This window comes from Lissotriton helveticus, chromosome 2_1 (assembly GCF_964261635.1).
Source record: "Lissotriton helveticus chromosome 2_1, aLisHel1.1, whole genome shotgun sequence".
Lineage (NCBI taxonomy): Eukaryota > Metazoa > Chordata > Amphibia > Caudata > Salamandridae > Lissotriton > Lissotriton helveticus.
The window spans coordinates 66341154-66368825 of record NC_136059.1 but is presented as its reverse complement, the minus strand read 5'-3'; the positions used below and the strand labels follow the sequence as shown (position 1 = coordinate 66368825).

Genomic DNA, 27672 nt, shown 5'->3' with positions numbered 1-27672 from the left:
TGTGGGCCAACACCTACCTTTAGGATGACTAAACATGATTTATTGATGCCCAGGTCGGTGCCTGACGTCACTCTTACTTTGAATGTTTTTACGTCTGAAAAGCATGCTTTACTGCCAGAGCCGGGAGTGAGCTGCATGTAACATGACTCATGGCTTACCAGCCCTCAAGTGATAAAGATTAAACAACATTACTTGCTCTCAGCTGTTTGCCGAGATTATTCACCTTCTGAAGAATGTTTGCAGGGGGAAGATTTCCTTCTGGCTGGTTCTGTAGAAACAGTTATACCTCGAAAGATTGCTCCTAATTTGCATTTCAGGTTCTATATCTAGAGAGATTTCTTCCACAGCATCACTCACCGAGTGTGGGAGAAATCCCACCTGGCAGAAGAGAGCAGCAGGCAGAGGTGAGAGCTGACACCTTCACTCACTGAGTGTGAGAGATCCCTCCTGAGCTGGCAGAAGAGAGCAGCAGGCAGAGGTGAGAGCTGACACCATCACTCACTGAGTGTGGGAGATCCCTCCTGAGCTGGAAGAAGAGAGCAGCAGGCAGAGGTGAGAGCTGACACCATCACTCACTGAGTGTGGGAGATCCCTCCTGAGCTGGAAGAAGAGAGCAGCAGGCAGAGGTGAGCCCTGACACCATCACTCACTGAGTTTGGGAGATCCATTCTGAGCTGGAAGAAGAGAGCAGCAGAGACGAACACCGAATAATCAGATAGGCAGGTGAGTAGAAAAGATGCTCAAAGGGTAATTCTCGTTACAACTCTGTGATGTTTGAAGAGATAAAAAAAGCAGATGTCTCAGTAGGAAATCTCTGCTAAATGTTTGCTTGTGAGGGAAGTCCTAAGCAGCAGAGAAACGTCAGAAAACTTAACCTGCAACCTTGTACGCCTGTAAACCTTTTCAAATGGGAAACACAGCCCACAGGAGGCATTTCCCCTCAGTAAGGGATTCCACGAATAACACAGCTCCCCCTGACATCACCATGGGAAATGAAGAGGTTTGAAGACTGTTCTTCCTTATCTGCAAATGCTTTCAGTGATTGCACACCAATGATGGGTACATCGGAGAGCATGCAAACGCCCAAACCCTTTTGCAAATGTCCTAGGCCCTTGTAAGGCTTTTCTGAATCATTGAAGGGATTTAGGAAACCATACCGAATGGGTATTTGGAAGGGGCTGTTTTGGGCACCCCATCAAATACTGATTCTTTACAGTATGTATTAATGCAAAACATTAATATTTCACCATCATTACCCATTTGCAAAGGGGAAGGGACCCCTTCCCTATGTGAATGTTGAAAAATAGAATTAGCATGGGCGACTCATTACAAATTTGAATATTTTTTGATGCTTGCTTTGAATGCATACAGTTTCCCTTTAAGGAAGACAATTGCAATTTAACAAAAATGATGGCTTTATTTAAAACAGATCACAAACATTTTGGTCTGCTGACACCAGCAGGCAACTTTCCTTGTGATGCTCAAATGAAATTCAGTCACTGGCAATTGCTCGGGTCGCATCCAAATCCATCCTTCTTTTGCCCACCACGCCACTTCAGTTTGGACCCGACCATATGCAAATCAGCCTGGACACTGCTCCTCATGGGAACAGTCCTGAACCGTAACACAAGCAACCTAGGACTGGTTTTGCCCTAGTTAGAGCTTCTCAGCCTAGTTCAGCTTGGTTCCATTGCAAAGTGAGCCTTGGGACCACGCCTGGGTAGACCCAATGCACTTACGGCGTCACATGCAAAAACAACAAGGTGATAGATGCAATGCCTGAATTAATCTCAGCCACTGGCAGTCACTCGGGCCCCATTCCAATCCATTGTTTTATGCTCACCATGGACATACCAGAGGGGGCGCAATAGGTATTGATTCCAGTTTATCCCTCATACATAGACAGATTTTTCAAATCTTTTCCGGGGAAACATGTTGTTCCAATCAGAAACGGTACAAAAGGGGGTGGTGATGGACGGAGCATCCGAATCAATCAAACACTCACACCCAGTCAAAAGATCTGGGTTTAATCATTCACCGTTCTTTAGCCCACTCCAGTTCAGATATGGCTATATGCAAATCAGTCTGACCCTGTGCCTCATGGGAACAGTCCAGCCCGAACTGCCAAGACATGCCTTCCCTGGACCGGAAACAAGCTTCCGAGGACTGGTTTCTGGCATTCCAGCCGTCTTCAGCCCGGCTTGCTTGAATCCAGTAGCAAAGTGAGCAAGGGACTCACGTCTGAGCATACCCTGCCACACTTATGGCGGCCAAAAGCGGTACAAAAGGGGGTGGTGATGGACGGAGCATCCAAATCAATCAAACACTCACACCCAGTCAAAAGATCTGGGTTTAATCCATCACCGTTCTTTAGCCCACTCTGCCACCCCAGTTCAGATATGGCCATATGCAAATCAGTCTGACCCTGTGCCTCATGGGAACAGTCCAGCCCGAACTGCCAAGCCATGCCTTCCCTGGACAGGAAACAAGCTTCCGAGGACTGGTTTCTGGCATTCCAGCCGTCTTCAGCCAGGCTTGCTTGAATCCAGTGGCAAAGTGAGCATTCAGAAAGGAGGGAGGTGTCCCACCTCTGCTTTGCACCCCTGGGCTCACACATGACAGCAGGAAGAGAAACATGGCCTGGGAATGTCAAGCAGCCTGATAAGCTCTGGACTGGCTTGAGTGCAGGGGTGAGAGTGCTTTGACATCAGAAGTATCCTCACCGCCCCCTACTATAGCCCACGTGGCACATGCACACGGGCCCCATGCAGAGCAGAGAGTCAAGCCCCCCCTCAAAGCTGAAAACACAGGAGCGGGCCCAGTCCCTCACTCACTCCCTCATGGCAGGGGCTGACAGCTGAGAACACTTTACCCGCACATTTGATTCATTTGTCCACAATAAAAAGTAGTGGAAGCGGCACAAATGCCTTCCACGCATTATTATATTACCCATGTGACTGCTGAGAGCGGCTGCCACAGGTATGCAGCAAGGAGCTCACTGCCCTTTTAAAACGAGCATTAGCAAAGCCAGGGTGCCTTGTCCTTGGAGCCATTCTGCTTTGCTGTGCTTCTGATGGTGCTGTGCATATTCGGGACGCTGTAGAGAATCATCAAAATAAAAAAGTAAAAAAGAAATGGGAGTAATGACATATCAGTGGAATGAGTGTAGTGGCATGGGGGTGATGGAGGAGCTGGTGGGGGTGAGGAAGGGCAACATGGAGTGTAGGATGGCGGAGGGAAATACAAGAATGCCAGAGAGCACCGCGGGGAAAGAGAAGCACACAGACAATAGAGCAAAACCAGCGGGAGGAAGCGAAGACAGCTGTAAAAACACAGGCATTCATGAAGTGATTCAGTGAGAAGGAAATGAGGCAGAGCAACCAGGAGAGACAAGTAAAGCAAACAGACTAGAGAGAGCAAAACAGAGCAGAAGGGGGGAGATAAGCACGCGGAGGAGACAGCTGGAGAACATTTGACTCTTGTGGAGTGCTTAAGCAGAAAGAGAACAAGTAGTTCCATGAAAGTGACCAGAGGAAGAATACAAGTAATGAGGGGGTGCACTAAGGGAGGGACTAACTCATCGTGGACAAGGATAGTCATGGAATAAGAAGCGAGCAAATTAAAGTGGCAATTAAGTCAACCAATGGTAAGCGTCAGTGAGCTTTAAAGCCACTGCAAGTTCTTGGTAAGCTGACAAAAGGTCTTTTGCAAGCAGAGAGGGTACCTTGAGAGAAACATGGCCTGTGAGTGTTAATGCACCCTGACGTCTGGTTTGCTCAACCTAATAATAAGTAGATATCAGACAGCTAACAGGTGTATAAGTAGTGGTTTGATGGAATAGTGGATGATTCCCTTGGAGCTATCTAGCCTTTAATTAGGAGCTGGACCAGAGGGCAGTCGGTCGCAGATACCAAACCCCGTGAACATGGAGACAACGAGTGGGTGAACCTCAAGGCTGGTTTCACCACTTACTGCTATGTGGACTTTTATCGCAGCTTCAGTGTCAGGTCGTAGTCTGATGCCGATAGCAATGAATGACCTACCTCCCATTATACAATGGTATACGACAACTCTAACTCCTGACGGTCACACCAAGGACAAGGTAGACACATGCAAGGAGGTAAGCTCTCATTGCAAACACCGCGTTTCAACAGAGAAGACTTTTCTGATGTGGCATATCAAGCATGGGGGGAATACAAGAATAAAAATGTGTTAATCTACGTAACAAACCGTCTAAATCTGCTGTTGTGTATCCCAGGCACGTGACTATAACAGGAGGAGCTAGGCGTTCAATCTGTAATCCAAATACGGGAGCTCTTCTGGGCAGGAGAGACATGAGAATGTATGGGCAGAGTTAGATGGAAACTACTGCAAACTTTGGGGCGGATTTACAAGCCCCTTGCAACACTTTTGCACCACTGTTGCGTCACTTCTATCTACAAGATTTCACAGCGTCATTTCTAGGATGCCACTGCGCCAAAACCTTACATCTGCTTGACGCAGGTGTAAGGAGTGACGCAGTGTAGTGGGAATATGCCTTAAAATGCATTGCTGAAGTTGAAGTGCTTGCAACATGACTCCAGCAATGCCTGACTTTTGCCCCAACAAATGCATCAGAATTTCTGACGCGGTATACAACCTTTACCACGCATTTTTTACCACGCAATACCATTACAGCGCTGGCATTACAACGCAAACCATTACAACGCATTGCGCTGGGGGTGCTCTAGGATAGGGAATAAGTTTAATTTTCTATCCAACACCTTCCCTAGTGTCCACGGGGACTGGAGTTGGAATAGAAAATTATACTTACCACTATCCAGCACCTCTAAGCGCTATGCGTTGTAAAGGTATGCGTGGTAAAAACCGCGTTGTAAAGGTATGCGTGGTAAAAGTATGCGTTGTAACGTCATACATCCTTCTGACGCATCTGTGAATCCATGCGCCATGGTGCGCCATATTGTAAATACAGGGCATCCATGGTGGCACAAAGGTTTCTAAGGGGGGCACAGGTAAAGTGATGCATCTCTACAGATGGATCACTTTCTTGTAAATCCGCCCCTCAATTATCTTTTTTATGAAGACATTTCCATATTCAAATATTTGGCACAATGCTGTTCTTGATAGTTGAAACTTCAGATATTTAGGGTTCTAAGTTGTCTAGGGTTTTTACATGAGTGAAAAATTATATTTCTCTGGCCTCTTATGCAGGAAGAAGACCTGGCTAGAAGATCAGTCAGCACCGGCACCATGGGACACCGAATACAAATTTACGCAATGGTCATTCTGTTCTCCATCGTGGGAAGTTCCTTTTCCGGCCCAGTTGCCATTTACAGTAAGTTTGTTGCCACAGGAGTCTGCCTTTACCTGATGATAAACAGTGACTTCATGTAGTGACAGCAGTGGCCTGACTGCATTTGACATCCTCGCCCACCACAACAAGTGGGCAGGAGGTCATCTCAGCTCTACAAAGAGTCATAATAACAGGGGATCACAGGCAGAGTGGTTGATTCATTCTTTAGAAAGACCATAGCTTTTGTGAAATCTACACCACCTTCCACATATGCTGCAGCTCTCAGCTTTAAGCATGTCTCTGTAGTACACATGCTCTCAGTTTATGCATAGGCTCTATTTAGAGAAGATCAGAGGAGGCTTGAGTCGTTGATCTGCTTTACTTATAATGCGTGAAGAACAGGACACTGCTTCTGATTCAGGAATAGCACCTCCCTGCAGATATTTTATCTCCACACTGGAATTTCACCTTCTGAAAACAGATCTGAACTCCATTGAAGACAATAGAGCAGCAGCTCCATATATAAGCTGGTACAGAACAGCTGCCCTCAACATTTCACTTTCCTAATGTCCTGTGCCTTTCTCGTTCCTCTGCCACTCCAAAATATGTGGACTGGGCACTGCTAAGTGAAGGACAAGGCCATGGCACGACAATCACGGAGCCTTCACCCTTCCCTCTTCCTGTAGCTCAGTGTCACTGGGGCTTAAAAAGGAGGGAGGCTAGGTTAGGTTAGGTTAAAATGTTATAAAGCTCGACAGCTGCCCCAGCAAAGGGGCGTCCCGGCGCTGAAAAGAAAAAACGGACAAATAGCAAAATTGACAGCAGCTAAGTTAAGGGGAATAGAAAAGTTTTGATGGCCTTCCTAAATTCTAAATAATTATCAAGACCACAAATCTGCACAGGGAGTGTATTCCATAGGGTGGCAGCTTTAAAACGAAAAGAGCAGCCACCGGCCCAAACTCTTCATATCCGTGGATCCGTGGAACCACTACCAAATGCTGGCCCTGCGACCAGAAGGGTTGTGATGGAACATATGGTGAAAGAAGGTTGGCCAGATTAGGGTGGGGTATCAGATTTCAGAACTTTAAAAGTGTTATATAGGGCCTTAAATCCAATACGCCTGACCATGGGTAACCAGTGGAGAAGGCGGATGGCGCCGGACACAGAGCAGAACTTGCGCAAGCCTAGAAGTGTTCAGGCTGCTGCATTTTGTGTCCTTTGCAGTCTCTGAACCTCTGCTATATTGGATCGTAAATAGAGGGAACAGACATAATCAAGTATAGACAAAACCATCACTTGAATAATGACTTCACGTGTGGAGGCATCAAAAAAGCCCAGCAGTGCTCTGAACCCCGTAAGAGATCAAAGCAGATCCCTGCTGTCTTTTTGGTTTGGACTCGATAGTTTAGGGAAGAGTCCAACCAGACCCCTAAATTCTTTATCGCCTGTTTCGGGGAAGGGGATATGCCCAAACTAACTGGCCACCAGAGATCACTCCACAGACCATGGTCCCTACCCACCAACAATACCTCTGACTTGTTGGAATTCCGTTGGAGGCAGTTAACAGTCATCCACTCGGCCACTGCCACAAGACCGCCCTGAAAATTAAGGGTGTCCTGCTTGGTGTTATTAGAGAGTGCCACCACTAGCTGAGTTATCCTCAGCATATGAGACCAAGGCCAAACCCCAACTCATGGCTACAGCAGCCAAAGGTTGAACATAGATGTCAATTAGAAGGGGACTGAGGGAGGAACCCTGTGGCACCCCTTGTTTGATGCAATGTTCCCCAGAAACAAACGGGAGGGCAGATACCGAGAACGACCTCCATGAAGGAATGAGGTGAGCCACTCCAGTGCCAGACCCGTAATTCCTATCTCCACAAGAAGACTCAACAAAATCTCATGAGACACCGTGTCAAACGCGGTGCTCAGATCCAACAGGATCAGCGCCGACGTTTGCACCTCATCCATGGCTGCCCAAACATGTTCTGTCACAGCCAGGAGAGCTGACTCTGTGCTGTGACCTGGCCTGAAGCCATTTTGAGAGGGATCAAGTATGTTATTAAAAGTAAGAAAGCCCAACAGGAGGGAATTCACATATGCCTCTGTGATCTTTGCTGCCCAAGGAAGCAGCAAGATGGGACGATAGCTTTCTGGTTTTTGGATCCAGTGCAGGTTTGTTAAGTAATGGAATTACTTGAACCTGTTTTCAAGCACTGGGCACCTCAGCTGTGCTAAGGAAGCTGATGGGAGGAGTGAATGTTGCTCAGCTCCTGAGTCTCCCTGGCTTGGCCGAACCGAGGAGAACAAGAGGGCCGATTCCTGACAGCCTGCTTTCACAGTCAACATGTGACAGCCGCTGCCCTGCGCAGAGTTGAACATTCACAGCAAGAGCAGTGACAGAAAGGCTTCTGAGCTGCTGTGAATTTCAACTCGCTCTGTCTCGGATGCGTTTGTCGTTTCAATGAGGACATATCAGCCATCAAAGGCATTAATGCTGGAGCAAGCCGCTGCAGCAGGCTGCAAATCTCTAGAACAAAACAAGAACAACAATAATCCTTATCATCAACATTAGAATAATATTATGTTAATCTTGAAAGCAACTGCTATCATTTACACAGTCCTAGAATCTGCACACCACTATCACTCACACTGTCCTACATTCTGCACACCAAAATCATTAACACTGTCCTGGAATCTTCACAGCAATATCACTCACACTGTCCTAGAATCTGCACACCACTATCACTCACACTGTCCTAGAATCTGCACACCACTATCACTCACACTGTCCTAGAATCTGCACACCAAAATCATTAACACTGTCCTGGAATCTGCACAGCAATATCACTCACACTGTCCTAGAATCTGCACACCACTATCACTCACACTGTCCTAGAATCTGCACACCACTATCACTCACACTGTCCTAGAATCTGCACACCACTAGCACTCATACTGTCCTAGAACTGCACACCACTATCAATCACTCTCTCCTAGAATCTGCACACCAATATCACTCACACTGTCCTAGAATCTGCACAACAATATCACTCACACTCTCCTAGAATCTGCATACCACTATCACTCACACTGTCCTAGAATCTGCACACCAATATCATTCACACTATCCTTGAATTTGCACACCCCTATCACTCACACTGTCCTGGAATCTGCACACCAATATCACTCAAACTGTCCTAGAATCTGCACAACAATATCACTCACACTGTCCTAGAATCTGCATACCACTATCACTCACACTGTCCTAGAATTTGCACACCACTATCACCCACTGTCCTAGAATCTGCACACCACTATCACTCACACTGTCCTAGAATCTGCACACCACTATCACTCACTCTACCCTAGAATATGTACACCAATATCACTCACACTCTCCTAGAATATGCACACCAGTATCACTCACACTGTCCTATAATCTGCACACCAATATCGCTCACACTCTCATAAAATCTGCACACCACTATCACTTACACTGTCCTAGAATCTGCACACCAATTTCACTCACACTCTCCTACAATCTGCATACCACTACCACTCACACTGTCCTAGAAACTGCACACCACTATCAATCACACTGTCCTAGAATCTGCACACCACTATCACTCACACTGTCCTAGAATCATCGGCACACCACTATCACTCACACTGTCCTACAATCTGCACACCACTATCACTCACACAGACCTACAATTAGCACACCGATATCACCCACACTCTCTTGGAATCTGCACACCAATATCACTCATACCACACTCTCCTAGAATCTGCACACCAATATCACTCACACTCTCCTAGAATCTGCACACCAATATCACTCACACACTCCTAGAATCTGCATACCACTATCACTCATACTCTCCTAGAACCTGCCTACAAATATCACTCACAGTGTTGTTAATTTTGCAAACCTATATCACTCACACTCTTGTAGAATCTGAACACCTATCTCACCTACACTCTCCTAGAATCTGCACACTAGTTTCACTCACACACTCCTAGAATCTGCACACCAATATCACTCACACTCTCCTGGAATCTGCACACCAATATCACTCACACTCTCTTGGAATCTGCACACCACTATCACTCACACTGTCCTAGAATCTACACACTAATATTACTCACACTCTCCTGGAATCTGCACAACGATATCACTCACACTCTCCTAGAATCTGTACAGAAATATCACTTACACTCTCCTAGAATCTGCACACCAATATCCCTCCCACTCTCCCATAATCTGCACATCAATATCCCTCACACTCTCCTAGAATCTGCACACCAATATCCCTCACACTCTCCTAAAATCTGCACACCAATCTCACTCACACTCTCCTAGAATCTGACCACCAATATCACCCACACTCTCCTAGAATCTGCACACCAATATAACTCACACTCTCTTGGAATCTGCACACCAATATCACTCACACTCTCATGGAATCTGCACACCACTATCACTCACACTGTCCTAGAATCTGCAAACCAATATCACTCACACTCTCCTAGAATCTGCACACCAATATCCCTCACACTCTCCTGGAATCTGCGCACCACTATCACTCACAGTCTCTGGGAATCTGCACACTAACATCACTCGCACTGTCCTAGAATCTGCACAACAATATCACTCACACTCTCCTAGAATCTGCACACTAATCTAACTCACACTCTCCTGGAAACTGCACACCACTATCACTCACACTCTCTGGGAATCTGCATACCACCATCACTCACACTGTCCTAGAATCTGCACAACAATATCACTCACACTGTCCTAGAATCTGCACAACAATATCACTCACACTCTCCTAGATTCTGCACGCCAATATCACTCACAATCTCCCGGGATCTGCACACCATTATCACTCACACTCTCCTGGAATCTGCACACCAATCTCCCTCACAGTCTCCTGGAATATGCACACCAATATCACTCAGACTCTCTTGGAATCTGCACACCAATATCACTTACACTCTCCTGCAATCTGCACACCAATATTACTCACATTCTCCAAGAATCTGCACACCAATATCACTCACACTCACTTGGATTCTGCACACCTATATCACTTATACTCTCCTAGAATCTGCACACCACTATCACTCACACTCTCTTGGAATCTGCACACCACTATCACTCACACTGTCCTAGAATCTGCCCACCAATATCACTCACACACTCCTGGAATCTGCAGACTAATATCACTCACACTCTCCTAGAATCCGCACACCAATATCACTCACACTGTCCTAGAATCTGCACAACAATATCACTCACACTGTCCTGGAATCTGCACACCAATATCACTCACACTGTCCTAGAATCTGCACAACAATATCACTCACACTCTCCTAGAATCTGCATACCACTATCACTCACACTGTCCTAGAATCTGCACACCACTATCACTCACACTGTACTAGAATCTGCACGCAACTATCACTCACACTGTCCTATAATCTGCACACCACTATCACTCACACTGCCCTAGAATATGTACACCAATATCACTCACACTCTCCTAGAATCTGCACACCAGTATCACTCACAGTGTCCTATAATCTGCACACCAATATCACTCACACTCTCATACAATTTGCACACCACTTTCACTTACACTGTCCTAGAATTTGCACACCACTATCACCCACACTGTCCTAGAAACATCTGCACACCACTATCACTCACACTGTCCTACAATCTGCACACCACTATCACTCACACAGACCTACAATTAGCACACCGATATCACCCACACTCTCTTGGAATCTGCACACCAATATCACTCACACCACACTCTCCTAGAATCTGCACACCACTATCACTCACACTGTCCTAGAATCTGCACACCACTATCACTCTTACTTTCCTAGAATCTGCATACCACTATCACTGACACTCTTCCAGAACCTGCCTACAAATATCACTCACAGTGTTGTTAATTTTGCTAACCAATATCACTCACACTCTTGTAGAATCTGCACACCTATCTCACCTACACTCTCCTAGAATCTGCACACTAGTTTCCCTCACACACTCCTAGAATCTGCACACCAATATCACTCACACTCTCCTGGAATCTGCACACCAATATCACTCACACTTTCTTGGAATCTGCACACCACTATCACTCACACTGTCCTAGAATCTACACACTAATATTACTCACACTCTCCTGGAATCTGCACACCGATATCACTCACACTCCCCTAGAATCTGCACACCAATATCCCTCCCACTCTCCTATAATCTGCACACCAATATCCCTCACACTCTCCTAGGATCTGCACACCAATATCCCTCACACTCTCCTAAAATCTGCACACCAATCTCACTCACACTCTCCTAGAATCTGCACACCAATATCACCCACACTCTCCTAGAATCTACACACCAATATAACTCACACTCTCTTGGAATCTGCACACCAATATCACTCACACTCTCATGGAATCTGCACACCACTATCACTCACACTGTCCTAGAATCTGCACACCAATATCACCCACACTCTCCTAGAATCTACACACCAATATAACTCACACTCTCTTGGAATCTGCACACCAATATCACTCACACTCTCATGGAATCTGCACACCACTATCACTCACACTGTCCTAGAATCTGCACACCAATATCACCCACACTCTCCTAGAATCTGCACACCAATATCCCTCACACTCTCTTGGAATCTGCACACCAATTTCACTCACACTCTCCGGGAATCTGCACACCACCATCACCCGCACTGTCCTAGAATCTGCACAACAATATCACTCACCCTCTCCTAGAATCTGCACACCAATCTAACTCACACTCTCCTGGAATCTGCACACCACTATCGCTCACAATCTCCCGGGATCTGCACACCAATATCACTCACACTCTCCTGAAATCTTCACACCAATGTCACTCACACTCTCCAAGAATCTGCACACCAATATCCCTCACACTCTCCTGGAATCTGCACACCAATCTCCCTCACAGTCTCCTGGAATATGCACACCAATATCACTCAGACTCTCTTGGAATCTGCACACCAATATCACTTACACTCTCCTGCAATCTGCACACCAATATCTCTCACACTCTCCAAGAATCTGCACACCAATATCACTCACACTCACTTGGATTCTGCACACCTATATAACTTATACTCTCCTAGAATCTGCACATCACTATCACTCACACTCTCTTGGAATCTGCACACCACTATCACTCACACTGTCCTAGAATATGCACACCAATATCACTCACACTCTCCTGGAATCTGCAGACCAATATCAGTCACACTCTCCTAGAATCTGCACACCAATATCACTCACACTTTCCTAGAATCTGCACAGAAATATCACTCACACTCTCCATGAATCTGCACACCAATATCCCTCACACTCTCCTAGAATCTGCACACCAATCTCACTCACACTCTCCTGGAATATGCACCCTAATATCACTCACATTCTCCTGGAATCTGCACACCAATATCACTCACACTCTTGTAGAATCTGCACACCAATATCACTCACACTCTCCTATAATCTGCACACCAATATCCCTCACACTCTCCTAATATCTGCACACCAATCTCACTCACAATGTCCTAGAATCTGCCCACCAATATGACTCACACTCTCCTATAATCTGCACACCAATATCCTCACACTCTCCTAATATCTGCATACCAATCTCACTCACAATGTCCTAGAATCTGCACACCAATATCACTCACACTCTCCTACAATATGCACACCAACATCACTCGCACTCTCCCGGAATCTGCACACCAATATCACTCACACTCTCCTGGAATCTACACACCAATATCACTCACACTCTCCTAGAATCTGCACACCAATATCACTCACACTCTCCTAGAATCTGCACACCAATATCACTCACACTCTCCTGGAATCTGCCCACCAATATCACTCACACTCTACTGGAATATGCACACCAATATCACTCACACTCTCCTGGAATCTGCACACCAATATCACTCACACTCTCTTGGAATCTGCACACCGATATCACTCACACTCTCCTACAATCTGCACACCAACATCACTCAAACTCTCCTGGAATCTGCACACCAATGTCACTCACACTCTCCTAGAATCTGCACACCAATATCACTCACAGTGTCCTAGAATCCGCACACCAATATGACTCACACTCTCCTAGAATCTGCACACCAATATCCCTCACACTCTCCTAGAATCTGCACACCAATATCACTCACACTCTCCTGGAATCTGCACACCAATATCACTCACACTCTCCAAAACCGAGATGTTAAACCAATGAGGGGGCCTGCAGCTGCTTGAAAAATGTAATATTTCCAGATTAATAGAATACACATAATATGGAAGAAAAATGTCTTTATGTTTGTGTATCCTTCTTCGACATCGGTTAGACAGTGACTCTGGCATCCAGCAATGACTTTGTGATGGTCCCAAATTCCAATAATGATTCATTGGGGGTTCAGGGAGTCCAGTAATGATTACGTGGGGGTCCACAGATGTCAAAAGGGTAGAAACCACTGCTCTAAAAGTCCATGTAAGTTCAACGATTCATAATCATTGACCTGTGGCCCAGAGCCACTATATTGTTACAGAGATACTTGATGACTTGCAAAATATAATGAAGGGCCTACATACGCACCTTCATTTAATATTCCTGAATACCTCCATTATGCAGAATGGAATGTCTTGCTATGTATGCCCCTCTTTTTTCGATAGCATATGATTATTCCCTTTTCATGGAAGAATTCTAAGGAACAAGTTTCTTCTTAATCCCACTGGGGCTGGAAACAACAGAAACTATCCACATCAATATTAAAAGATCTTCTGGAAGACCGTGGATCTCATCAATTCTACAAGGGGATTTAGGTTGATGAAATTTCCACGTGAAATCCTGGGGAAAATGAGGAATTACCCCTGGAATCCAACCCAGAATTACAGACTTTGATGGTAAATCATTTCTTAGGGATTCATCAGGTCCCAGCTCATAACTGGTGGGAGTTTTATCACCACAAGAGTTACCATTGCCTCTAGCATGAGTAACTTTGGGTGTGGGGAAATAGTGGCCCATTTGCTAGGCTAATTGTAAAGAGAGTCTATAATGGAGTGATTGTTTTACCACATTAAGTTTCAATTGCTAAATTTGACGTGCTGCCAAACTTGAAATCTTTCAGACAATCCTCATTACTGTGTGTCACATCCAGTATTATCATTTGATGCTCTGGAATGTATTGCCTAAGGAGTATCCTGCAATAGGTCTAGTATGTTCATGTCTGGTATCACCTGCTCTATGTCTAGAATAACTCTATCTCTTGATATGATCACAATATGTAGTTGATTTCACGTTGCAAATCTGCACTCAGAGAATTTCATTTTTGCACAGGGGCAGGGTTTCTACTTTCTACAGTTTAAAAAAAGTTGAACTTGATGACCTGAGCAACTTTGCAGTTTTCCAGCCATGCTTGAGCTAAATTCCTATTTGTTCCTTTGGATAGTAATTTCCAGTTGAGTATTTGTACACAGTATAAACTTTAGTCCAGGAAAAAATCAACTTACTTGTGCATGGGCACTGTTTTCTGTATGTTTTTCTCCATAGAAATAATTTGAATTCCCACTGAAGTCCCAACCTTTGCTGACACCAGCAAAGGTTGGGACTTACTCTTCTCACCCTAGAAGGGAATTTACTCTGGCTCCTGGCAAGAGAACATCCCCATCCAAGTCCAATTAGAAAAGGGACATAGGAGAGCTTGTGTCTCCCACAGTCTTATATGTCTGTGGAAATTAATAAACTTTAAATTATCCCTGTCTGTTTCCTCTCTTGTTAGTCCTCTACTCCCTTTGCAGAGATAGGAGGGTGTCATTCTCTTTCTCCTCCATCGTGGGATACATTTTCCTGGGTGCAGTCTGGTAGTTAGGTGGATGTCAGGTACATTCTGACAACCAGCTCTAAAAAAATCATCTCAGACACGAATGCGCCACTGATGCGCCAAAGGTATGCCAAAGGCAAACCCGTTTGCTCCAGTCCATGTCCACATTTGACCAGGAACACTGGTTATTTGACACGCAACATCTTCAATACAATAGAGAATGTCTTAGGAACTGGGTTCCAATTGGAGAGGCATGAAGAACCTACAGCTTTATACTTATGGATGCCTCTCAGGTTTGTACTGGGTGTGAATTGGAGTTTTCTTCAAGGGGTACAGTGGATGGAGGTTAGCCAAACCCCTTATTGAGTTGGGTTTGAGTAATTTTTGCTTGGCTAGTTTGAAATGTTGCTCATTACCTAAACATAAGGTTTAAATGTTTGAACTTAACCTGGATATACTTTTCTTACTAAGACTTGGCTTAACTCAATGCTTGATATAATTCTGGCCCTCTATGTCAGGTTTTCCATTGCTAAGAAGGATAGCCATAATAAGCAAGGAAGGGGAGTTGCTATCATACATCAGTCATAGTATGCTTGTTTGTTTACTCATCTCGATGTTCCATATTGTGAATGCATAGTGTTTTTAGTTCTTCTATCGGGCACCTTCTCTGTGCCGGGGCTGCTAGTTTATCGCCACAACAGGCTCTGAGCCTGGTTGTAGTTTTGGGGCAGGGGCGGCTCTTCCACTAGGGCAGGGGAGCGTCACCCCACTGCTTTCTCGCAGTGCGAGAAAGCCAAAACATAAAATTGTAATAACTGAAAGTTATTACCATTTTATGTTTTCTTTGCGCATTGTGGGTGGGCAGCTTGGCAGGTCTGCTCTGCTCTTTGAGCAGGGCAATGGAGATTAGTTTGCCCACTTCTGAGCGTGCAAAGGCTGTTTAGTCAGACCTCTCAGGCCATCTACACCCGTCATGTGCACTCTGGCCTTCTACATTCAAGCTACTCTGCAGCTTACATGAAGAACATGGCAACCCCATTTGCCCCTGGCTGGGTGGCATCCTGACCAATGACAAGGCGGCTTTCAGATTTGTGATTGTCTTAGGGGAGGGAGCCTGGCTGCCTGCTTTCTGTCAGAGGCCGGAGAGCAGGAGCTGAGAAGACACGGGACTCAGCTTACAGAAAGGTAAGTTGAATTAAATTTTTTAAAAATTGATAATTCCCCACGATCCCCCCGTGATACCCCCCGCAACCCCTCCCACTCGCCCCCTCACCTACGAGCATTGCCGGACGATACTGCTTTGGGGTGCAGCTGGCTGATTATATGTCTTCATATGGTGAAATACGCATGTAATATTTGTGGGGGAGTGCAACTTTAGTTTTCATGATCCTAAATTCCTCTTTGCAATGAAGTTGGGTCAGAGTTTGGAGGCTCTTCAATTTAACCAATTGGAAAAGCTCATATGCATAAGGTAAGACATATTCTGGATCTTGTCTTTTCTAACCCATCTGTTCTTACTGGTCAGATTATGGTGTCATTCCCTTTTTTTATTTCCCCCAGGCTATATCATTCTAGCTCTAGACAGAGTCTATCAATCTAGCACTAGACAGCAACAAAGACTCTGGTCCGAATTTGTTTTTTGCAAAAACCCTCAAGCCTTTACTTATTGGTTTGGATGATTCAATAGAGGAGTGAGTGTAATATGAAGATAAACTCTGCAATAGAATGCTCCTTCAACAAGACTCTGCTTTTTTTGAATGTGCGAAGACTTAAACTACATGCCCCGCCCCTGATTCAATCAGCATCTATTAGAGAGGAAGAAAAATGTAAGTCTTTGGAACTTATTTAGTGTATATCTTATGGTGAGGGTACTAAATGGAACTAAAAAAGACTATTAGAGAGTACAATAAGTCTATTAGAGCAGAAGACTTGCATATTACACTGTGAAAACAGAAAATTCTCAACAGTCTGATAAAGATGTCTTCCTAATTGTAAAGTCTCTGATGGATCTGGCACGCCTTTCTCCCAGCCCCTCTCATTTAGAGGAGAACTGTACTGAGCTTGCAGACTTCTTTTTTGTTTGAATTTAGACATTTACACTTCTTTCATAGACAATTGTGGTAATGGTACCTTGAACCACCTACAATTGAGCAACTGGGGAGGGGCAATCTGCTAAATGTTACGTTGCTCATCAAAAGCTGTTTTTATACTGTAGTGTCCTCTGTAAAATTAGGCTCTCCTTCAGACCCAGCCCTTGCCTGGATTTCATCCTATTTAGAGAAACCAGGGCACGCCTCATTATGTTCAGGGCTCTAAATCTGGCATCCACTCAGGCCACAGTACAGAGTATGAACTTTTGGCGACAACATAACTTAAAGCTACATTAGATTGAGTGGCACAGTAGCCCTTAACTTGTTTGACCTTATTCTGGCAATTGACTCTGAGTCCACCTGGTGATGCTCACAAGGTCTGCTCCAAACTGGTTTATTTCTTTTGGTGCGATCACTCTTTTCAGGAATCATCCAAATCTTCCAGTTCATCTGAAACCCATATTCGGTATGGGGTGCCTCAAGGCTCCTCTCTGAGTCCCACCCTTTTCAATGTCTATATGCACCACTAAGCAGACACAATGGAAGCATTTGGCATTTTTATAATATCCTATGCGGGTGACACCCATATGATCATCAGACTGGTGCATGATGAGAACAACGGCTCGTTTACGCTCAAGCTCTGCTTACAATCAGTGGCTAAATGGATGGACGTTAATTGTCTAAAATTAAACAGCAGTTATGGTGATAGAAAATCAGCCACCTTCAAGAGTCCGCAATCGTGGCCTAGAAACCTAGGTCCGTTCCCAGTACTGACATCCAAAATAAAACATTTGGGCATCTTGCTTGTTAACCTCCTTACGTTTGATGAGCAGGTCAACACAGCAGCGGTATCATGTTTCTACATGCTTAGATGCTTAAAGATGTTTCTCTGATCTCTGCCTGCTAAGAGCCAGAAAATGGTCATCCAGGCTGGCATTATATCTTAGCTGGACTATGATCAGCTTTTATATGTGGGAGTATCCAAATCTCTTGTCCAACAGCTACATAATATTCAGAATGTGTGGGTTCACCTTCAGGGATACTTGCCCAAGTACACCCACATCTCAGCCCAACTTAAGGTTGTTCACTGGCTTCCGGTGGCAAACTTATCCATTTCAAAGTTCTTTTCTGTTGTCTGCAGAGCTTTGACTGGACGTGGCCCGGTTTATCTCCTCCGCATGATCTCAATGTATTGCCCCACTAGAAGTCTTTGGTCTTTTCAGCATTGCCTTGCCCAGGTTCTGACAGTAAGGGGGCCTGGGCTGGTGAAGGGTCATTTAAGTTCTCGGCAGCAACATTTTGGAATTCTCTTCCTCCCCAGTTGCAGTTTTCCCCTACAAAGTTTCGAATTCACAAACTTCTGAAAACATGACTTTTCCCAAAAAATAGGATATGTATTTTTACTTCTCCTATTGCAAGGATCCACATGTTTATCTTTCTGCTGGATTTTTAGTGCTGGGAAACACTGATTGAGTAGCCAAGTGCTCTACAAATTCCATGAACAAAAATATATAGAAATACCCACTCCCCTCCACGTGTGTGAGACTCACGTTGCAAAACATGGTGCTGACATTGAGTATTATTACATGAGAATAGTAGATTTATGCAGCAAGATCAACTTTTGTGAATTCAAGGAGCAGCAAATCCTCATAATGCACTCAAAATTCACTTTTACAAGTTGCAAAGGACTTTTTTGAATTAGTTTGTTTAGTCTGCCTATGTATGTTTATTATGTGTAGTATATCTATTTATAGTACGCCTGTGTGGATTAGTATTTTTTCTATGTCTACTATGTATCTGTTTACTCTTAGAACATATTTCTTTGTTAAAAGATTTTTGGTTTGGCATTAGCCAAGACCTTTCCCTTTTACTAAAACTAGGGGCTTCATTACGATGTGAGTCGGAAAGCCTCCAACCGCAGATCAGAGGCTTTCCGGCTCACATCATAGGTTTCACTTTTGACAGCCACATTACAATGGCTCAGAAAAGGGGGTGGTGATGGACAGAGCATCTGAATTAAACAGAACACTCATACCCAGTCAAAAGATCAGGGCTTGATCCATCACCGTTTTTTAGCTCACTGACCCATCCCAGTTCAGAACCTGGCTATATGCAAATTAGTCTGTCCCTGGCCCAGTGCATCATGGGAACAGGGCAGACCAAACGACCAAGCCAATTCTTTACTGGAAAGGAAACAAGCTTCCGGGGACCGGTTTCTGGCATTGCAGCCGTCTTCGGCCCGGCTTGCTTGAATCCTGATGGTGCAGTGAGCAAGGGACTCATGTCTGAGCATACCCTGCCACTCCTATAGTGGCCAAAACGATTCAGAAAAGGGGGTGGTGATGGACAGAGCATCTGAATTAAACAGAACACTCATACCCAGTCAAAAGATCAGGGCTTGATCCATCACCGTTTTTTAGCTCACTGCACCATCCCAGTTCAGAACCTGGCTATATGCTTTTGACTGGGTATGAGTGTTCTGTTTAATTCAGATGCTCTGTCCATCACCACCCCCTTTTCTGAATCGTTTTGGCCACTATAGGAGTGGCAGGGTATACTCAGACATGAGTCCCTTGCTCACTGCTCCATCAGGATTCAAGCAAGCCGGGCCGAAGACGGCTGCAATGCCAGAAACCGGTCCCCGGAAGCTTGTTTCCTTTCCAGTAAAGAATTGGCTTCGTAGTTTGGTCTGCCCTATTCCCATGATGCACTGGGCCAGGGACAGACTAATTTGCATGTAGCCAGGTTCTTAGCTGGGATGGTGCAGTGAGCTAAAAAACGGTGATGGATCAAGCCCTGATCTTTTGACTGGGTACGAGTGTTCTGTTTAATTCAGATACTCTGTCCATCACCACCCCCACTTTTTGAATCGTTTTAGCCACCCCAAGTGTGGCAGGGTATACTCAGATGTGAGTCCCTTGCTCACTGCACCATCAGGATTCAAGCAAGCCGGGCCGAAGACGGCTGCAATGCCAGAAACCGGTCCCCGGAAGCTTGTTTCCTTTCCAGTAAAGAATTGGCTTGGTAGTTTGGTCTGCCCTGTTCCCATGATGCACTGGGCCAGGGTCAGACTAATTTGCATGTAGCCAGGTTCTGAGCTGGGATGGTGCAGTGAGCTAAAAAACGGTGATGGATCAAGCCCTGATCTTTTGACTGGGTACGAGTGTTCTATTTAATTCAGATACTCTGTCCATCACCACCCCCACTTTTTGAATCGTTTTAGCCACCCCAAGTGTGGCAGGGTATACTCAGATGTGAGTCCCTTGCTCACTGCACCATCAGGATTCAAGCAAGCCGGGCCGAAGACGGCTGCAATGCCAGAAACCGGTCCCCGGAAGCTTGTTTCCTTTCCAGTAAAGAATTGGCTGGTAGTTTGGTCTGCCCTGTTCCCATGAAGCACTGGGCCAGGGTCAGACTAATTTGCATGTAGCCAGGTTCTGAGCTGGGATGGTGCAGTGAGCTAAAAAACGGTGATGGATCAAGCCCTGATCTTTTGACTGGGTACGAGTGTTCTGTTTAATTCAGATACTCTGTCCATCACCACCCCCACCCCCACTTTTTGAATCGTTTTAGCCACCCCAAGTGTGGCAGGGTATACTCAGATGTGAGTGCCTTGCTCACTGCACCATCAGGATTCAAGCAAGCCGGTCCGAAGACGGCTGCAATGCCAGAAACCGGTCCCCGGAAGCTTGTTTCCTTTCCAGTAAAGAATTGGCTTGGTTGTTTGGTCTGCCCTGTTCCCATGATGCACTGGGCCAGGGTCAGACTAATTTGCATGTAGCCAGGTTCTGAGCTGGGATGGTGCAGTGAGCTAAAAAACGGTGATGGATCAAGCCCTGATCTTTTGACTGGGTACGAGTGTTCTGTTTAATTCAGATACTCTGTCCATCACCACCCCCACTTTTTGAAACATTACAATGGCGGCATCGATTGTGAAATGGGCTGGTCATTCAGGCTGGATTTCGACAGGGCCAGTCACATGCCCCACCTTAGTCCCTGAGAACGATGTTTCTGCCATTGGGATAACAATGTTGGTTTACGACAGGCTTTCCATGTTGGGCTTTCCAACATGGAAACCCAGTCAGAAAGCAACTGAGGGTGCCCCTAGCAGGGCCCCTACTACTCCACAGCCTCTAGTTGGTTGCTGCTGGGGCACCTGTGGTGCCCCCCCTAACCCTGCCCCAGTTAATCCCTGCACCATGTGGCAGGCAGCACGAGGTGCCTGCCACGAAGTGCAGGAATTAACAGAATCTCCCATTTCTCTATGTGAGCTTGCGCTATGGCCTATTTACGGCCACTAGGAAAAAAGGAGGGGTTGTGTCCAAATTGCCCTCATGTACATGAGCACATGACATCAAAAAGATGTATACAAATACAAAGGAGCACAGAGGGATCGATTCAGTATTTATTTGTAATCAAGGTTAAATTAAAAGCCTTGATATATCCAAAAATGAATTTTATAAAGTAATGAATACACAAAATTTAGTCACATATATAGCTATATCAAACAACTAGGTGGAGCACATAAAACGAGCAACAAATAATTATATACAGCGAGAGTACCTTCACTTGAACTCAATCTTTCCATATAATACAATATACAACATATACATCAGATATATATATATTTACACACGAATTTCAAAACAACACAGCCCTACAAAAAACAAACAAAAAACCAAAAAATGACACAGAAAACACTTATATATCTATGTGCGCATTCCTGAATTGCAATGCTACACTACCAGGTAGTCCTATGTAACAGCGCCTGGGGAAATTAATTACCCCGAAATGATTATTTAGACCGGCGCTTATGCTACAGTCTAGCACAAATTAACTATTGAAACGGACTCCTCCACAGAATGTCGACGCAGTCGCGGTCGGGTTTCAGCCACACGTATCTATGGGCTTCCTCAGGACAGAAGGGCCAAATTACAGGGATCCAACAATAAATTACGGACCCTGTGCACCGTAGCTGGAATATCCAAGGTTGGGGTACACCCCACGGGGGGTACCTATGGGTTGGTGCCCACTTCAAGTGCCCACTCGGTAGAGAATAACACAGCAGAGGAAGGGATCAATTCTTCTCTCTCTTGCGGCTAAAGTCCACACGGCTAAAGGCTTTCAGGATGCGTCGGGAACAAGGTTTACCGGCACATGCTCCCACAGAGTAATGGGATGCGGTTGCATTGTGATACTGTGGTCTGGACCGCCGACCGTAGGTTGGTCGGTCCAGAATCCGTGATGATGTCAGTCGGAGGTAACTCCGACCGACATCATAATCAGGGCCTATATGTATAATATACTTCCTTAAATTGGTTTTCAGCCACCTGTCTATCTATTGGTCTGTTGCTCTGTCATTTACATTTTGCTTCCACCCTCTACACTACAGCATAAACCATAGGACAAGGGGTCAGCCTATTTAAGCCACTGTTTAACCTCACTTTGAGTGACTGCATTTTGCTCTTTCACAATGAACAGATCTGTAAACAAATTAGTTACTTTCAGTGAGAGTGGTTTTTTTTAAACGTTATAATTAATTTAGTGCTGTCTTTGTGTTTAGACCCTGATGGAATAGGAGGACACTTTTGATGTGAGCGCGGGCCATATTGAGGCTATATAGCTTCATCAGACTCCATCTCCTGCATATGATGTAGTACATTTCTTTTGGAGTCTCTTGTTTATTTGACTGTTGCATTTCATATAAGCGCACAAAAACTCTGAATATAAGCTAGTGAGTGTGCTCTATGTATCTTTGAAACCCCAGGTGTTTTTCTTTCTTTCTGGCAGTTTCTTCAACATTAAAGTTTTCTAAAAATCATGGCAAAACAAAACAAGAGTTGGCAAAATCTGACAGACAATACTAGAACTATTGCCTTTTCCAAAGCTTGTTTTGACACTGTGATGACCTACTAGTTTGCAATCTCCCAACAGAAGTATCTCACCTCCACTGCTACAAAATCCTATGCCTGAGATGCTCTTACTTTTCCCAGTATTCCCTTTTTTAAGTTATTATAAACAAAGTCATGAAATAAGGCGAATGGGCAGGATGTGCACTTGGGTCACCTGGACGAGTTTAACACGATATTATCTCTGTTAATACATAAGGGATTAATAGTTAATTGAGGAAAGGTTACATCCCAAATAAATATATTTTTTAATGAATACATCTAACTTGCACTTGCTGCCCTACATGTGAAGTCTGGATCTGTGAGAGAGATTAGCTGAGCAGTACAGCTATAGATTACATATGATAGGTTTATATAATGTATCTGTTAACTCTTCCAACTGGACATGTTTCCCTCTAGATTTGTGTTTTTACCCATTGTATTCTCTCATGTTTAATGGTCAGGCACACAATTAATTCAACTTTTTAAAAACTTTTTTTCTCTAGGATTCAAGAGAGAAGTGGATTGTAAATCATCAGCTGCTAATCTCAACGATGCAGTCAGGAGTGTCACTAAAGCTGAGGACATCAGGAGGGATACTGAGCTGATGATGAAACCCTACGCCAGCTGGGAAGAGTTCCTGGTGCCCGCCCCCCTCTCCATCGCCATCCTGGGAGAGCTGGCAGCCATTTCATCAGCTGGAGGCGATTTCTCAATCAATCTGGATCCACCACCAAAGGGATTCAAGTACATGAATTACCCAGAATCCTTCTCTGCCACCCTAATGCAAGTCTGCAATAAAGCCTGGGTTTCCTTCAGCATTGCAAACAAAAACATGGATCAGATCAGGCTCCTGACAGGTTCCATGCCAGAGGCCAATGCAGAAATTGTCAAGATTCTGTTCCAGAAGACTGCTATTGTTAATGCCCTGCTCCCGAAGCGCCTCAGCGCTTTGCTCAGTTTGTCCAATGAATGCATATCATTAGCTCAGTCTGTGGAGATGAGTTTTAGTGACACCATTCATCTAGTCCAGGAGGTGCTTGAAGCTTGTCTGAACTCCAAGAGGGGCTACGAGAAGAAGCTGACTGATGTGAAGATTGCCCTGGAACAGCTCCGCATAAGAGAAGTATCTTCAAAGAAATCTGTGCAAATGGCAGAGGAATTCAAGAAGACTACCGAGACACAACTACAGGATGCATCAGATGCTTATAAGAAGGCTGTGGATAAAGTGCCCTCTGTGTGGGAAACCATGGGTGCCAATTTCGTTGGAGCCCTTGTTGAAGGACTGTCTTTAGTTAAATATGCTGTAGTAGACAATACGCCTGACACAGGTACTACTGCCAGTGGGACGGCTGGCACAGGGGACGTGAAGTCCACCCAGGCAACCAACAATATTTGCTTCAAGTCCAATCAGTTGACAGCTATCACAGACGATTTTCGAAAAGTCTTAGACAGTAAGGGAGAAACTATTAACATGAAGATTGTTTATAATGAAAGAGAGCATTCAGTGACAACAAACTATGTAAAAGGACGAATATTGTCTTTGAAAGGGGATATAGAGAAAGAAGCTGAGTGTATAGCACAGGTAAAAATGGATGCTGTTTTACAATCTGCTGTTGCTATTTGTGAAGACTTGGAAAAAGCTGCATTATCTAATAATACAGATGACAAGGAATTGAAATCAATAGCTCAAAGGGTAAACTCACTATTTAGCAACTCTATAAAAGTTGATTCATATTGTAAAACAGCGACTAATGCTCAGCCTTTACAGCAAAAGCCACCGAATGCGGCGCGCACTAAAGGCCGTGTTGGCATAGGCACTCAATCTGCAGAAATGGCACAGGCACGAGTGGAACAAGCTAACCTTCAATTAGAAAAAACCCGGGAAGCATACAAGGAATCCTTTGAGAACCTTAAAAAAGAAAATGAGAAACTAACAGAGATCCTGGCTGAAATGAGGGGCCACGATCTGGAGGAAATTGATTTTGAAACAGCTAAAAATATGCTTATTAAAGGCCTGGATGCCCTGGGAAAGGTGAAGGAGCAGTGGGAGAAGATGATCCGCTTCTTCCAGATGATATCCAGCCTCATTAATTCCTGCCTCTCAAAAGATGTCAATAAATTAGTGGAGTCCGCCAAATCGGTGCAGAGCATTCCGAACTATTCTTCTGAAGCCTTTGTGAAGGACATGCTGTACAACCAAGCCTTCAAAGCCAGCAACATTGCCAACTTAGTCAACATGATCTCGTCTACCTACTGTGAGGTGTCACAGCGCTACCTGATGGACCGCGTCAGTGCATTAGGAAGACTTCTTGCCATGGATCATAAAAACCCAGAGTTCAAGATCGAGCGCGAGAAGTTACAAAGTGGTTGTGCTGAGGCTCAACAATCAATTCTAAACTTAGTGGTGTCCAAAAAGCAAGAGTTTGACCTGAGTATAGAGGCAAGAGTTGATGCAATCAATTGTCAGCTGGGAGCAGCCATCCCACCCATGCCAGCAGCGGAAAAGAAGCGCATCAGTGAGGCTGTAAATGCAGGGGCAAGCGCAGTGGAAGACTCGAGTGACATGAATCTGGACACATCAAGCTTTGTCTAAGAGGACAAATATGTTCTCTTTAAATCAGGTTTAATTCCTTAAGCTTTGCTTAGGCATTAACGAATTGGAGTTGGAGGATGGAAGTTGTTTCTTTTCTTGTGGTAGAGGGAGGTATTCACTTTAAATTTGTTGTATCAAACTTCTTGCTCCAAATACATTTTGTCATTTCATTTAAAATTGTGCTTGAAAGGTCATTCTTTAGAAAATGTATTAAAGGCAGATACAAAGCAATGATGACTCATTTATTTGCACTGGTATGTTAGATACATTCATGTATGAACTAGAGGTTGTGCAAAATACTACTGCTATGAACTCTAAGCATTGCTAAATATCTCTATCCTTAATCTTGGGGTGTGTCAAATATCTCTACTCCAGATCTAAAAGTGCAAAAGATACATCTGCCCTTCTCTAATTACCTGGACTTTGAAATCAAAATAATGTCAGGTACCTCTAATTCCCATGCCTTGCTCTGACCGGGAATTCTGTGTCTGAGGTGGGTGTCATATGTCTGGGGTGAGGATCACGCTCCAGCTGTGAATAGGTGGCTAAACAACATTTATAAATTACAATGAGCAATGAGAAATGTACTATTCCAGAAGCGAATCAGCCAAAGAATATTTGGGGCCCACTACAATCAGAACTTTATTCAATGTTATCTTTATTTGGAAGCAAATGGATCCATAAAAGTGCATTTTAAAATCGCAAACAATGTTATAAAATATTTCCTTGACCTATAATAAAACCATACAAAGAATTCTAATTAATATTCATTGATCAAGCCCGGACAGCAATTTTCAGAAACATGCCCACATAAGAAATACTTTCAGTGAGTTGGAGCAGCTTGCTATAAGCTTCTCTAAAGTCACGAATGGCAAGTTTCTTAAGTTGAGGGAGTAGAATTCCTTTTGTATACAGAGAATAAAAACCACAGAACAACAAGAAATGTAACAGAGATTGACCTGAGATTCTTTTACAGGGGCAGGGGGAAATCTCCAAATTTGCCTGGAATCCAAAATGAAAAAACAACAAACATTTTATGGTGCCTGCCCTGAAGCGGAACAAAAGAATGGATTTGATTTTAATTCGTAAAGCGAGGCGTCTGCCCTTAGGCGTCTTGGCACTGCCTGTAATGGAAGGTAAAGAAGGATCAGAGAAAAGCGTCTCCAGTGGGAAAGTGAAAAGACAAGTTTAAAAAAAGTTCTAAAAACCAGAAAGTTAGGGTTACTCCTTAAATACTCGGGCAATTGATTCCAGAGATGTAACATGTGAACAACTTCTACCTCCCCAGGAGGCTTTGTAGATGTGGAAATGGACAGCTTCTTTGAAGAAGCAGAACGTATAAATATGTTAGGGATGTACCATGAAAACATTTTTATCAGAGATTCAGGGCCTTGAAGATGCAATGCTTTGTGGGCAATGCAGAGTGCTTCAAAGGCAACTCTTGACAGGTAACCAGTGGAGTTCATCCCTAGCTTTAGACACAGATTCAGATTTTGTCATTTGCTTCAGTGCCCTAGCTGCTGCATTTTGCAGTCACTGGAGCCAGCTCAGAACCCACTGCTGGGCTCCAACATACTGGGCATTGCAATATTCTAATGTTGATAGTACCAATGAGGCTACCACTGTTTTTTGTAAGTCTAATGGTAGAAAGGGAAGGATTTTCCTCAAGGCTATAAGTGTGTGAAACATGAGGATGTCAGGTAGTTATTTTGGTCCCTAAAGGAGAGATTTGTATCAAAATTAATCTGAGATTCCCAGTTTTAGACACTGGGTTATGTTAAATATATCACAATCAATCTGCTGACTCCAGTATTCATATAGGCTGCCTGTTAGAACTGGCTATTTCTGGTAGGCTAAGGCTGACGCCAAAGCCAGGCAGAAACCAC

General features: G+C 44.5%; 1 protein-coding gene and 1 long non-coding RNA gene across 2 annotated transcripts in view; one reads left to right on the top strand and one right to left on the bottom strand.

Moving 5' to 3' along the window:
* The window catches only part of LOC144819213 (uncharacterized), a 299059-nt gene that overhangs the window by 73055 nt on the left and 198332 nt on the right, over nucleotides 1-27672 (bottom strand). The gene's annotated exons all lie outside the window — the stretch shown is intronic.
* Nucleotides 627-25998, top strand: LOC144819212 (uncharacterized). The gene is made up of 3 exons (XM_078677183.1): nucleotides 627-723; nucleotides 5212-5335; nucleotides 23697-25998. The coding sequence occupies exons 2-3, from the start codon at nucleotides 5251-5253 to the stop codon at nucleotides 25784-25786; spliced, it is 2175 nt and encodes a 724-aa protein (XP_078533309.1). The 5' UTR covers nucleotides 627-723; nucleotides 5212-5250; the 3' UTR covers nucleotides 25787-25998.